The following is a 15,870-nucleotide window of genomic DNA, read 5'->3' as shown; positions in this document are numbered from 1 at the left end:
TTTTTCCCCCCAATTAGTATTTAATAAGCAGTTATAATTTAATATAAGGCAACATATTTTCATCTTTATCTTTGAAAAAATAAACCATATCAGTTTGGTTTAATTTATAATACAATAGAGATCCTTTAAAAATCCATCTTACTGTTTTCCATCATAAAGTATTTATACATTTATTCATGAAAAACAAAAGAAGCAAAAAATATATTTACAGTGCCTTGCGAAAGTATTCGGCCCCCTTGAACTTTACGACCTTTTGCCACATTTCAGGCTTCAAACATAAAGATATGAAACTGTAATTTTTTGTGATGAATCAACAACAAGTGGGACACAATCATGAAGTGGAACGAAATTTATTGGATATTTCAAACTTTTTTAACAAATAAAAAACTGAAAAATTGGGCGTGCAAAATTATTCAGCCCCCTTAAGTTAATACTTTGTAGCGCCACCTTTTGCTGCGATTACAGCTGTAAGTCGCTTGGGGTATGTCTCTATCAGTTTTGCACATCGAGAGACTGAAATTTTTGCCCATTCCTCCTTGCAAAACAGCTCGAGCTCAGTGAGGTTGGATGGAGAGCATTTGTGAACAGCAGTTTTCAGTTCTTTCCACAGATTCTCGATTGGATTCAGGTCTGGACTTTGACTTGGCCATTCTAACACCTGGATATGTTTATTTGTGTACCATTCCATTGTAGATTTTGCTTTATGTTTTGGATCATTGTCTTGTTGGAAGACAAATCTTCGTCCCAGTCTCAGGTCTTTTGCAGACTCCATCAGGTTTTCTTCCAGAATGGTCCTGTATTTGGCTCCATCCATCTTCCCATCAACTTTAACCATCTTCCCTGTCCCTGCTGAAGAAAAGCAGGCCCAAACCATGATGCTGCCACCACCATGTTTGACAGTGGGGATGGTGTGTTCAGGGTGATGAGCTGTGTTGCTTTTACGCCAAACATAACGTTTTGCATTGTTGCCAAAAAGTTCGATTTTGGTTTCATCTGACCAGAGCACCTTCTTCCACATGTTTGGTGTGTCTCCCAGGTGGCTTGTGGCAAACTGTAAACAACACTTTTTATGGATATCTTTAAGAAATGGCTTTCTTCTTGCCACTCTTCCATAAAGGCCAGATTTGTGCAGTATACGACTGATTGTTGTCCTATGGACAGAGTCTCCCACCTCAGCTGTAGATCTCTGCAGTTCATCCAGAGTGATCATGGGCCTCTTGGCTGCATCTCTGATCAGTCTTCTCCTTGTATGAGCTGAAAGTTTAGAGGGACGGCCAGGTCTTGGTAGATTTGCAGTGGTCCGATACTCCTTCCATTTCAATATTATCGCTTGCACAGTGCTCCTTGGGATGTTTAAAGCTTGGGAAATCTTTTTGTATCCAAATCCGGCTTTAAACTTCTCCACAACAGTATCTCGGACCTGCCTGGTGTGTTCCTTGTTCTTCATGATGCTCTCTGCGCTTTAAACAGACCTCTGAGACTATCACAGTGCAGGTGCATTTATACGGAGACTTGATTACACACAGGTGGATTCTATTTATCATCATTAGTCATTTAGGTCAACATTGGATCATTCAGAGATCCTCACTGAACTTCTGGAGAGAGTTTGCTGCACTGAAAGTAAAGGGGCTGAATAATTTTGCACGCCCAATTTTTCAGTTTTTTATTTGTTAAAAAAGTTTGAAATATCCAATAAATTTCGTTCCACTTCATGATTGTGTCCCACTTGTTGTTGATTCTTCACAAAAAATTACAGTTTCATATCTTTATGTTTGAAGCCTGAAATGTGGCAAAAGGTCGCAAAGTTCAAGGGGGCCGAATACTTTCGCAAGGCACTGTATATCGCCCAAACTCTGAGGGTGCATACTATAAACTGCAAGGCTCTAAAAGCTTTATTTTACATGTAGCACAATAGTCAGTAATGAAGGTCCAGAGTCTCTTTAAAAAGTATAGGGCCCCGGAGGCTCTATTACCACAACAGGGGCCCGGGGGCTCTATTACCACGACGGGGCCCCTGGTGCTCTGTTACCACGACGGGGCCCCTGGGGCTCTATTATCACGACGGTGCTCCGAGGGCTCTATTACCACGACGGGGCCCCGGGGGCTCTATTACCACTACCAATAATAAAGGGCTCTTCTGGTTCTTCTGACAACACAGGATAGTTTTGATGCTATTTGAAATAAAGGGCCTCTTAATTTGTAATACATGTAATTGATAGAATCACAATTTTTGGGGTATAACAAAGAGATATTTATTACAACACAATAAGAAATATTAATGCACTATACATATGACAACTAATGTTTTTGTTTTCAGGAGTACCCTGGAGGTGTCTGCATAAGGACACGTGTTTCTTGAGGAACTCAAAGAAACGGCTAGAATAGGAAAGCTGAAGTTTATCCTGTTCATTCATCAGAAGAATGTATACATTCCTACTTTAGGCTTCTACTAACTCTAAATAAATACATAAATAAATAGTGCATGGGTGTGAATAGTTTTTATTTTGCAGATAATACAAACAGGTCCATACGGTAAATCGGTTCAATTAAAAAAATATATAATTTACCTTAAACTCACAAAGTGCATTAAAATGTTAGTTATAATATCAAGTATTTTCTGTGCATAATGGATGCGTGACCTGGTGACGTCTTTTCCGACCGAGTTCATGAAGACGATGAATTTGGACAGGTTTTCCGCAGAATCTACGCAGACGGTGCGCATAGACACACTGAAAAGTTTGTACTTTTAAACAAGCCATGAAGCAGGTGGGTGGCTTTTACGGTGCCTGAGTAATATGTGCGTATCCTTCTGTGCGCTGGCGCCCCAGAATGAATGGGGCTGAGTTAAAGCGAAAGTCACCGCTTGCAAAACAACACCTAGATAGACTTATTTATTTATTTATTTATTCAAAACTGTTTATTATACTGCAGTATACTGAATTTCTATAATGCTTAAAGATAGCGTCCAAGAATCACGTACGAGAGAATAAAGTCTTGCTGCACTTTATCCAGCACTACTTTTATTTATGTATTTATTTTAGCCAGAACTACTCGGAATGCGGCTCATAGTGCTTTTGTCACTGACTCGTGGATTTCCAAAGACATATTCAGTGTGTGCATGCGGCACACCTAGCTGGAACTACGATCGCCTGAAGTTAAGCCTCTCATCATGTGACAGTTCACACCCTCAGGGTAGCATCTAGGCTGAAAGGGGCGGTATCATTGGAAAGCTTAGCACCCCCATGTTCATTTCATATTGAGGTTCAATGGTGCAGGGGTTTTTTTTGTTTTCTTTTTAGCCATCTATGATTACCATATATATATATATATATATATATATATATATATATATATATATATATATATATATATATATATATATATACACACACAATTAAGTTATCTCAGCAAGGAGGGAAAATCAGCCGTCACCAACCATCAATTAAAGACCACTGAAGCAGAAAGCTAAAAATAAAGGCAGTCCTGTGTACTAAATATTGATTAATTTAAATGTCATTTTTCTGACACTAATGTTCATTTGTAAGACTATAAAATAGCATTGAAAGTTATTCACATTTGTGTATATACATAGGCCTGCGTGTTTGTGGGACAGGGGCAGGTGCGGTGTGAAAAATGTTTCTCTGGACCTTGACCAAGAAATTCGGACTTTGACAAAAAATAATTGACTACCCCTGCAATAGTACTACTGAAAAGCACACGAGGGGACTCCACGTCTGATGTGAACTGAAGGGAACTAGCACCATCTCACACAGTGTGTGATAAATACATCAAACAAACGCACTGAGTAGGCAAGGTAAAGTTAAACCGGGAGGTCTTCGTGACGTGTTTATTTACGCTACAGCGAAATTATTCACAGTAAAATTGTTAAACTCCATCCATCCACCCACCCTCTCAAATTAAGCATGGGGTCAAGCCACTCATTTAGATAACCAGTGCTTGGGCTGTGACAACCTGGCATTAACCCTGATCGGATCTTTGTCAGGAATAATTTGGTAACCTATCCGCTTTATCAACATGTTCTGCATGCCACCTACGTGAAAGCTGTCACTGAAGTTCTAGGTAGACTGTATTACGAAATTACCGATACTGTCTCTTTAATAAACATAGTACATTTAGTGAAGTGGATGACGCGGCAATCAAAGTACATAACTTAACATCAAAGGCCAAATCGCCAAAATATAATACTAATACAAGTAAACATGCGTTTTTGTGTGTTTCATTTTACATACAATAATGTAATACACTTACCTGGCTGTACCAGACGCTGATCTGAGTTTGTGACAACACTGCGAAGAAAACTCTATGGGAGTCCGGCTGGATGTGAAACGGTTTCTCTTCACTTTTCAAAGGACACAGTAGTCTCCTGGGCCAGCCAGTTAAAAAATACATGGTGGTATAAGTCCCCGTTTAAGATGCGTTTAACTCCCCAGATCCGACAAGCGCGATCCAACCCTGTAATTCAGTCTGTACTCCCCTTTGTGTGTTGTTTCCAATCCAGCGGCACCAGCAAAAGAACGATGAAAAGCTCTCGCCTTCAAATCCACAACACACACAGCAAGCGAGCCCTAGTTTATGGGCTCTCAGCAGTCAAGCCACTGTGTCAGTATTGCATTGCATTCCTATACACAAACGACGTGTTCTCCTTGCTGTTGAAGCAGTTGTTATTGGAGTTAAATATGCATCTTACATTCTTCAGCGGGTTTCTCACCGCCGCCATCTTCAGCCTTTCTACGGAGCTTCAATCTGATTGGATAACCCCGAGGGTCTCACTCCGCCCACAACGAGGGATCATGACGTAACGGGAAGTTACGGCGCACGGTCGTTTCAGTGTTGTTGCCACTGATCGGTTGTTTCTCAAGCCACAGAGGTAAACAAAAACACGAAACCATGGCGCCATCTGGTGGTATATCAGCCAGCTTTTTTTTTTTTTTTTTTTTTTTAAATAATCAAATGGATTTCTGTAGGGAGAAACCTCTTTTACTTTCAGCAATAAAGTAAACATGCATTTCACCAAGTCTAGCACAAAAAGGTCATGTGGATGTCTCACGTCGCTGTTCAATTGTACAATAAAATACAATTTGTTAATTGGTATCTGTTTATTACATTCTCAGTTTAGTATTCCATGCAATGCACTTCTATTTTAGAAAATAGACCTGTACTTGTTGACAGCCCAGTTTGTTTACATTTCTTTACAGCTGTAGGAATTGTATTTGAAACCTGCTTTTCACTACAATGGACCTGGACAGGAGGCTGTGTGACCCAGTGGTAGCCTTGTCATAATTTCGTAGCTGATTGGATTGTAACAGTTCATCTAGTCGATTGTAACAGTTTGTCTACACATCTACAAAAGTAAGAGTTACAAATCAGTGCACAGACATATGGAGGGTCCTCATAATCTCTAGGTTATGTAGGTCGAAATATGTGTAAATAAATGCACAGTAGGGTTAACAGTAGGATTAAAAGATTACAAAAATAAAATGATCAGTTAATTCCAAAATACCTAGGAAGGTAAGTGTCTATGATAAAAGTTTAGAGAAGGCTCCTGAAAATAAAAGGTATTGTTGTGTTCCACATGAAGCATCTGACAGGCAAACAGATGGACAGACATGATCAGTATATTTTGAACAAGGAGCATATCAGCTGTAAAGACAATATTTACGTAAAGGGTCACATTTAATAAAGCACAATTCACATACATGTTTCCAGAGGGGAGGGGAAGTTATGCACATTAGGGATACAGTTTAAAGCCACTATAGAGTCATTTAATGGTTCCTAGTGGACAAACATCTCTATGAGTGATGTGACATGAAGACAGACCAGATCTGCGCCCATCCCAGGCACGGGAAATCAAATCATGCTCAACAAGTACGGTCATACAGAATACATACTCAATTAGGAGAAATTATTCAGTACAGTAGACTCCCTCCTTGTGACCACCTCTATATAAAGACCACCTCACCCTTAAGATCACTTTCTGACCAACCCTTTTAATTTGAAAACAGTTTGGAATTGGATGTCTTCCTCTAGTCTGAGTCTATTGTGCTCAGTCCCTTTGGTGATTGTAATAGAGGAAATCCACTCTATAGCGTTCCATCTCCATTTGTATAATTTGAAACAGGTGGAATCACTTTAGACAGAACAGATTAAATCCGCCTACATTAAACCTTTTGATTTTAGCATGTTAATTAGGTTCGCCGCTTCATTTGAATAATATTAGTCAGACTGACAGAGTGTTTTTCTGCCATTATTTCTGAACATCTTGGTGTATCTAATGTAGCAGTAACTTGTGTTCTCAACTTACTGCTATTGTGCTGCTTTCGTTATCTGCATGAATGTGGGTGCAGCTGCTAATGCTTATGCAGTGTTGTGCCACAAGTTGCATAAAACTAAAAAACACAAGTGATTTTTGTGTCACTGGTAGGCATACTGAAATCTGCATATCCCAAAACTGGAAAGATTAAGGGCAGGTGGAAATCATCCCCAAAGTAACAGGGCAGAGACTGGGCCAAACATACACTATGCATCCCCCAGCAAAACTCTTAACAACTATAATAAACAGCCAGAATAGGATGCTTTTTTAAATATTTTTTTACTCCAATTTAGGGTGTGTGGTCCAGTGGTTAAAGAAAAGGGCTTGTAACCAGGAGGTCCCCGGTTCAAATCTGGCTCAGCCACTGACTCATTGTGTGACCCTGAGCAAGTCACTCAACCTCCTTGTGCTCCGTCTTTCGGGTGAGACGTAGTTGTAAGTGACTCTGCAGCTGATGCATAGTTCACACACCCTAGTCTCTGTAAGTCGCCTTGGATAAAGGCGTCTGCTAAATAAACAAATAATAATAATAGTAATAATAATATGTCTCTCCTGCATATGTCCCCATAGTAACTCACTCAGGGTAACTGAAGGTCAGTGGGCATTCTCCAATCCCACCACTATACCAGCCCTGCAGGTGTCAGCTCCAGCTCACTAGGCACCTGGCCAGTAAGAGCTGTTTAGTGAGGTGAGGTGAAAAAGTCCCTGACACTTCACGATAGGAACCTCAGCTGTATTCCCATGACTGCGTCTTATCCTGTACACCAGGGGTCTCCAAACCTAGTCCTGGAGAGCCCCAATCCTGCAGGTTTTAGAGGTGTCTTTACATCATCTATGCCTAAAGATCTGGAACATCTGTTAATTAAGACAATAATTGGTTGAATTAAGTAACTGAGAGATTGGCTGAAACGAAAACCAGAAGCCCCAGTAGCTCTCCAAGACCAGGGTTGGAGATCACTGCTGTACACCAAAGGTTTTTGCATTGTAACTGCATCTCACCAGCAGAGGTCAGAATCCAGGGCAGTGCATCACACAACACTGGCTGTTAAAGCTAGCTTGAGCAGCAGGCTCCATCTGGAAAAGCGTCCATTTCAGATTATAGACATCTGTGTATTCAAACTAGAGTTTTCAGATATGCATGGAAATATACATCTACTGTAATATATATATATATATATATATATATATATATATATATATATATATATATATATATATATATATTCTTTTTCTTTTTTGTGCTAAATAAATGCTTCTTGCAAAAATCATTTATGACAAAACAATACATTTCATGCTATGTCTGGTATCATACTGTATATTATGAAAATATGAATATGCAAAGGTAAATCTTTATGATATTCTCATTCATTGGGATCAATCCTGTTAACACAGCAGGTACTGTCTGGGTACATCTCAGATTCTACTCAACAGACTGGTATCTGGTATCAATGCAGCCACTAGTTGTCACTAACATACTGCATATGAAACAGAACAGTAATTGAAAGGGGGGAAAAAAAACTATCCTTATAAGTTAAGACAGAAAAACAGGATAGCTGCCCTGAAAACAAACATACGTGTATACTCGATAGAAAACAATTTGAATGACTCTTGAACAATTTGATGTAAGAAGATGTAATTGTGGTTTTTCCCCTGTTTTGTGCACAGTAAGTATTTGTGAAACTGAAACTGCTGATGAGCAGTAGCTACATGGACTGCTGCATATTGATAACTTGAGAAGCAACACAAATCCTTCACATATCCATCTCATCTAACCTTCCGCCTACTAAATCAGGACTGTCTATAACGTTCTATAGAAAAAATTCAATGGGATACCATTATGCTACCAATGTTATATTAAAGAAATCCAAGCAGAACCATATCAAATCATATCACTGCCAGTAATGGCAATACAATGTGTCGTGTCAAATGTGTATACATTTATAGTTCATTAAATATCATTGGCATTCATCTCCTGCCACAACCATAAAGGCTGTGTGGTCCAGTGGTTTAAGAAATGGGCTTGTAACCAGGAGGTCCCCGGTTCAACTCCCACCTCAGCCACTGACTCATTGTGTGACCCTGAGCAAGTCACTTAACCTCCTTGTGCTCTGTCATTTGGGTGAGATGTAATTGTAAGTGACTCTGCAGCTGATGCATAGTTCTCGCACCCTAGTCTCTGTAAGTCGCCTTGGGTAAAGGCATCTGCTAAATAAACAAATAATAATAATAATAACATTACAGCTATCAGGAACATGAAACAGTAGGTCACTTTGACCTATATCCCTTATAAGACACTGATAGATTCTAATACTCTCAGTAGTTTATGGTATATTATTTCCACGTTTGATAATAATTGAACAAGTGCTTCTTTATATCTGTAAAAATGTAGTTTGGTGTATGGAGACAGAGACAGACATACAGGTTGCCTCCGTATCCCCCCCGATTAAAATAATGCAAACGTTTGATATATGGCTGCCTCTACTATACAGGGTATGCATCCCCTATGGCAGGGTTTCCCAATCCTGGTCCTGAGGGAGCCCTGTGTCTGCTGGTTTTCATTCCAGATGAGTTCTCAATTACTTAATCAAACCTTTAATTGAACCTTTAATTAGACATTTTTAATTGTTTTCTGCTTTTAAACAGTTGGGGGATTTCAAGTTAACTATACTTTTATAAGTAACTTGAAATCAGCACATTTTTAGGAGCTGAGAACAATTAGAAAGGTCTAATTAAGCACATTATTAGTTAAATTAAAGGTTTGATTAAGTAATTGAGAACTCAGTTGGAATGAAAACCAGCAGACACCGGGATACCCCAGGACCAGGACCTGCCCTATGGGGAATAATAATAATATTTGAACAATAAAAGTAATATTCGTGATGATACAAATCTATTATTATTATTATTTATTTCTTAGCAGGCAAACCTATGTAATATAAAAGCAAACACTGTTGAGCTGTTGTATTTTTAACAGCAGAGTGGAAGCACTTTTATATCACCCCTTGGCAGTGCTCTATTACTATTATTATTATTTATTTCTTAGCAGACGCCCTTATCCAGGGTGACTTACAATTGTTACAAGATATCACATTATTTTTACATACAATTACCCATTTATACAGTTGGGTTTTTACTGGCGCAATTTAGGTAAAGTACCTTGCTCAAGGGTACAGCAGCAGTGTCCCCTACCAGGGATTGAACCCACAACCCTCCGGTCAAGAGTCCAGAGCCCTAACCACTACGCCACACTGCTGCCCTTGCTCTAACGCTCTAACATTAACATACTGAAGGTATGGTCTTTTATACACTGGTGATTTGACATGGGAAATACATACACACAGGGGTTCTGCTGAGTCATCATCATTGCTAGAGTATTGTAAGTATTTTTGAAAGGTGTAGATTTGTTTTAATTGCAGTGGTGTACAATTATTATTGTATAAACTATTGTTTATTTACAGTGTTATTTTAAGTATCCTTGTTTTGTTTTTAGATGTGTTAGTCATGTTTTACACAATGTATTTAATGTTTTACTGTGTTTTGAAAAGTATCTCAAGTTGTCTTGACATTCCCCTTTACCTGGTGATGCTGCTTTAATTCCAGCCCTTAGAATCCCAGTGCTTCTAAATCTGTGGATGACACTGTAGAGCAGTGGTGCACAACTCAGGTCATGGAGGGCTGGTGTCCCTCCTGGTTTTTGTTCTAACCATACCCTAAATTAGTTAATTGGACCAATTAAGCTTCTAATAAGGTCCAATAAAGTACTTTAGGGTGCAGTTGAAATAAAAACCTGCAGGGACACCGGCCCTCCAGGACTGAGTTGTGCACCACTGCTGTAGAGGCTGTGCTACTGCTTTGTTTTACAGTTTTTCTCAATTGCTTAAACACATTTCCTGAAACACTATTCACATTTTCAAAACAGTTAATACAAACCCCACAACAGTAACATATTTAGCAAAACACTATATCATTTATGATTGCTTTGACACATAATTAAAATGTCAGGCACATTTTTGCAAAACTCTAAATACAAATCTCAGCACTTGACACAAAAGTCTATCAAGTATGCCTCATTAAACAAAACGAATTAATTTGTTCTCAGCTGAAAGCAACCACTCCCAAATCTGTTTATCTTTCTCTCATTGGTAGAAATCCTAATTTCTAAATTGTTCAATCAATTATCACTGCTGAAAAACACTTATAGATGAGGCTACCAGGGAGTTGATGATGAGAAATGGATCAGCAAATTAGACAGGAGCTACAACCTGGAGGTGCCAGTGGAAGAGGGGTCCATATGAGAGGTGGGAGAGCTGGAGGAAGGGGAAGGGGAAGGGGAAGGGGAATGGGACGTCGTCCACACATTTCGAATGACATACGAGCTCCAATTGTAGACCATGTCATCAATCATGGCCTGTCAATGGCAGAGGCTGGTCAAAGGGTTCAGCCAAATCTCAGCCAATCCTCTGTGGCTTCAATTATCAGGACTTTCACGAATGAGAATAGGTATGTATGATTATAGTATGTGATCATGCAAAAGAGCCACATGAACACATTTCTTTACAGTTGTACTGTACAGTACAATATATGTTAGAATAGTTTTGCCATTTATGTAATGACTTTGTATATCCATGTGTGTTTTTGTTTACAGGATTGAAAGACTACCCCGCTCTGGTGACAGGGGAAAAGTTTTTACTGATGTACAAGAGACAGCAATAGTGAATATGGTTATTGCCAATAATGACATCCGTCTCAGAGAAATTTAGAGTGCCGTGCTGCAAAATCAAGACATGTTTGCAAATGTGCATGCAGTAAGCCTGTCTACGATAGATAGGGTTTTGAAGAGAAATCAGCTGCGTATGAAGCAAATGTACAAGGTCCCTTTTGAGAGGAACAGCAACAAAGTGAAGGAGATAAGGTACCAATATATACAGTTAAGGCCTCTTGAAAGCCCAGTAATTTCTTTACTTGTAATATTGCCTTGCTAACACTTACTTTTGGAATACAGTAACAAACAATGTTGCTTTACTGTTGTATTGAAACTTTTGCAGAGAATAATGGAGCTGGAGGCCAATGAATCCCCTCATGTGTTTGTGTATGTGGATGAGGCGGGGTTCAACTTGGCCAAAGTGTGGAGACGTGGGAGAAATATCATTGGTCACAGAGCCACGGTGAATGTGCCAGGACAGCATGGGGGAAACATCACAATGTGTGCGGCAATAGCTGAAAATGGTGTAATTGCACACATCCCCATCCTTGGACCATACAACACTGTTCGCCTTTTGCAATTTTTGGATGCTCGCTATAACAGCCTTTTACCTGTTGAGGAGAGGGAGCAAGTGAGGGCTGTCTTGCCAACCAATGTGGTGGTGTGGGACAATGTCAGTTTCCACCACTCTGATCTGGTGAGGCAGTGGTTTGCGGCACACCCTCGCATGATGATGGAATTCCTCCCACCCTACTCCCCCTTCCTGAACCCTATTGAGGAGTTCTTCTCAGCGTGGAGATGGAAGGTGTATGTTAACCATCCTCACGACCAAATGTCACTGCTGGATGCAATGAATGCAGGCTGTGAAGCCATCACGGCAGAAGATTGCAGGGGATGGATGTGTCATGCCAGACGATTTTATCCTCGCTGCATTGCAAGGGAGGACATTAGATGTGATGTTGACGAAAACTTGTGGCCAAACAGAAAGGAGAGAATGCTGGTCCCTGAAGTCCCATTTGAATTCAAATAGAAATCTCTATTGTTCTTTTGTTTTTCTATTCTTCAGTATACTTTTTCGCCTTGTTGGATTTGAACAGAATTTACAGAATGCAATATTGTTTTTTTTTTTTCATTTACATACAACATACAACAATAAGTTGCCACCTGTTCCATCAAAACATTACACACAAAAGACAACATTCCTCCGCCCAGGAGAGAAACCACCAAGAAAAGGTGTTAAAAACAATCCTCGCCCAGGACAACTGGAAGCTGCTAGAGACTGGAAAATGCTGGCAGATGTTGGTCAACGGCTTATTTTTTCACCTGAGATTGCCACAACTAACCTTCGACCAGATATTGTCTTGTGGTCTGGATCAGCACGCCTTGTTCACCTGGAAGAGTTAACAGTGCCATGGGAGGATGCTGTAGATGAGGCGTATAAGAGGAAGAAACTGCGGTATGCTCAACTAGCCACTGAAGCGGAACAGCAAGGATGGAGAGTCTGGGTTTACCCAGTGGAGGTGGGTTGTCGAGGATTTGTGGCACACTCTACAACCCGGTTTCTCAGAGACGCCAAGAGTTGCGTCGCACAGTGAAGAACTTATCTGAAGCAGCAGAGAGGAGCAGCAACTGGCTGTGGTTGAGACGGAAAGATTCTGGCTGGGGATGTCAATCACAATAGAAAGAAAGAAACACTGATGTACAGGTAAGTAAGCTGGGCTGAGTTGAGTGGGGGACGGAGGGAGGGTGATTCTGAGACGCCAGAATCACCGTCAAGCCCTCTTGAGGTGTCGTGGGCTAGTCGACGAAACACCAAGGATGGAAGGTGCCCTCTTGAAGACCCCAGGGATGTACCCTACTTAGCTCAATCCAGACTGTTGTCATGCTGATGCGGTGGGGAGACCACACTGTGGTTGATCCCCGGAGCCAGCATCGCAGCCGTTGTGTGTGCTGATACGCTAGGGAGGCAAAATAAGCTGATCCCTGGAGCCAGCATTACACTTCAGCCATCAACACCTGACAGAAGGATATCTACATCATCATATGGAAGGAAGCGCAAATGGATGGAGACACCTATGGATCACATTAGTTTACTCAAAATGTGTCACTTACTGGAAATCAACTATGCATTTCTTGTAGGTCTCTCTTCTAGAATGGCCAGATTTAAAAGTTCATTATAAGTTATGATTTACTGAACTTACCCAGTTTCCCACTTTCCTGGAGTCTCGCTGCTACAGTTGCTTAGAAAAACAGCTACAATATGACATATTCTTGGCTGTATTGTAACAAGTAGCGTGGGCAACTTCTGGGGACCATTTTGATTATTAATCCTGTTGGGGTCCTTTTGTGTAAACTAATGTCTGAGATTTGTTTTACAGTTTTTTTCCGTTGCTAAAATCGCGTTTATGAAACCATTGACGCAATTTTCAAAACTCTTAACACAAAACTCCAAACTGAGTTGCAGAAATCTAATTGTTTCGGCACCCCAAACACTTTTCCATTTGATTACATACAAATTACAAAATCTAACATGACTTTTACAATTATCTGCATTACTTGCTCAGTCAGAAATACATATTTCAAATGTTTATACTGTTTTTCAAAATGCTTCACTCTAATTGCTATTACCAAGAATGACGTCTCATTATTGACAATCGCATTCACATCGTGAAAATGCAAGTAGAATTAATTGACAATCATCCCAACACTACATACAAGGCTGTGTAGACTGCATGCAGTTTGTTACAACATGGGCTGCAGAACAAGATGCTAGACGAGGGCGAAGGCGAGGGCACGGTTGCGGTCACTGCAATAGAAGTGCATACACAGGTACAGTAATGTTCGTATGATACTGTTAGCATGTGAGTTTGGTACAGATACTGTAATACTGTGGTAGTACTGTGAGTTGATATGGATAAGTAAACCCAACTGTGCATCTCTATTTTCAGAAGGTAATGGAGCTGGATGCGAACGTCAATCGGCACAAATATATTTTTGTTGATGATGCTGGCTTCAACTTGGCCAAAACACGAAGACGTGGCAGGAATATCATCGGCCAGCATCCAACAACTCAAGTCCCAGGGCAGTGTGGTAGCAACATCACCATGTGTGCTGCCCATAGGCTTTTACTTGGGTCATACAATTCCACACATCTACTGAATTTTCTAGACGAGCGGCACAATAACCCTGTTCAACCTGATCAGGAGGTCACATATGTCATTGTGTGGGACAATGTTAGCTTCCATCATGCAGCGGTGGTGTGGGAATGGTTCGCAGCACAGCAGCAATTAATTGTAATGTACCTGCCAGCATACTCACCTTTCCTCAATCCTATTGAAGAGTTCTTCTCTGCATGGAGGTGGAAGGTTTACAATCGATAACCTTATCAGCACGCCACCCTTCTACAGGCCATGGATGCTGCATGCGATGACATTACTCAAGAACAAAGTCAGGTGTGGATTCGGCATGCAAGAAGGTTTTTTCCCAGATGCATGGCAAACAAAAACATTTTTTGTGATGTCGATGAGAACTTGTGGCCAAATGTACATGAGAGGCAAGATGTACCTGAGTGACCTGGTATGGTTTATGTTTAAATACAGCGTTCCAATGTGCATAACTCTTAACACAAGATGCTGAACTGCTCATTTTGGGGTCAAAATCCCATGCATAGTGCAAAATAAATACTACTGTGTCAAATGAGATAAATACATTATGCAAAAGCAAATCATAGCACCAAAATATCAGATGTTTTGATCACTGAAGTTTAATCATTGAAGCATTGCTAAATAAAACACCCATTAGCAAATAATGCTGTCAAACAGAAAATAATTCAAATCAAAACAAAGTCTAAAAGTGTAATTTGCTTATACTAAAATGATCAACATTACAATGAGAAAAATGATAGCAACCTACAGAATGTTGCTATCATTTCTAAATAATGTACAGTAAGCATTCAGTGATATTCTACACAATTGTATCAAATATTATGAAGCAGTCCAAAGATGACCAAAACCCAAACTACTGATCAAAATCCTGTATGCATTACAAAATGAATGCAGTGGAGTCAACCATGCAACAATAAAGACACCAAAAGCAAATAATGTGTCCAAAACATCAGAAACTTTGTTTGAACATTTTCTTTTTAATCTTTGAAACAAAATAACATAAATGAGTCTTACAGTAACAATAACGAATACAGCTGTTGGAAAAAAAAAACTACAGTAATAGAAAGCTAAAGTAAAGTATGCTGACATTTTGTTTTACAAAGTATAATACATAAAATAATCAAAATTACAAATGAATAAAATCTACTTACTGTAACTACAGAATATTAGATATACTGTAACATGCATTCACTGATATTGACATCAATGATCTTGTAGCAGGGCAGGGCCCTGTCTGTAAATAATACTGTTTTGTGGTGTTTGGGTGGTGGTTGGCAGGGATGGAGTTAATTTCCTATCTCTGCCAAAATATATGTGAGAATGTGGCTGGAGCTAATTGAATAATTGATAATTAGGCTCCAGCCACATGGTATAAAAAGAGAAAATCCTTTGTTTGGTGGTGGGTGTTCAGAGGAGGAATGGGAGAGTGAGAGGAGAGAAACGAACCTAAAAGCAAGTAATCTAGGATCAGTGAAGGCTACTGCCCAGTTTGATCATATTATTTGTGTTTTGTGATTTGTTTTGTTTATAATTTTATTTTTGCTCTGTGAGCAATTGTTTTTGTTAAGTCTTTTATTTTATTTCTGTGTTTAAAAATAAACGGCACGCAGCATCTTTTTTCACTGCAATACTGTCTTTTGGAATGCCTTATCCAAGCCTGGCACTGTTGTGCT

At 39.8% G+C, this 15,870-nt stretch overlaps 1 protein-coding gene across 2 annotated transcripts in view; it reads right to left on the bottom strand.

Annotated features, from left to right (window-relative positions):
- Positions 1-4,860, bottom strand: part of LOC117409314 (guanine nucleotide exchange factor subunit RIC1-like) — a 116,609-nt gene extending 111,749 nt beyond the window's left edge. Inside the window, exon 1 of one of the 2 annotated variants that reach the window (XM_034015153.3) lies at positions 4,270-4,860. In XM_034015153.3, coding sequence (XP_033871044.2) covers positions 4,270-4,410 — 141 coding nt within the window. In that variant the 5' untranslated portion in view covers positions 4,411-4,860. The remainder of the gene's footprint in view (positions 1-4,269) is intronic. The other variant, XM_034015152.3, reaches the window with a different exon arrangement.
- Positions 4,861-15,870: the final 11,010 nt, after the last annotated feature.

The sequence above is a fragment of the Acipenser ruthenus genome, chromosome 2 (assembly GCF_902713425.1).
Source record: "Acipenser ruthenus chromosome 2, fAciRut3.2 maternal haplotype, whole genome shotgun sequence".
NCBI classification, from domain to species: Eukaryota; Metazoa; Chordata; class Actinopteri; order Acipenseriformes; family Acipenseridae; genus Acipenser; species Acipenser ruthenus.
This window is presented reverse-complemented; position numbering and strand designations above follow the sequence as displayed.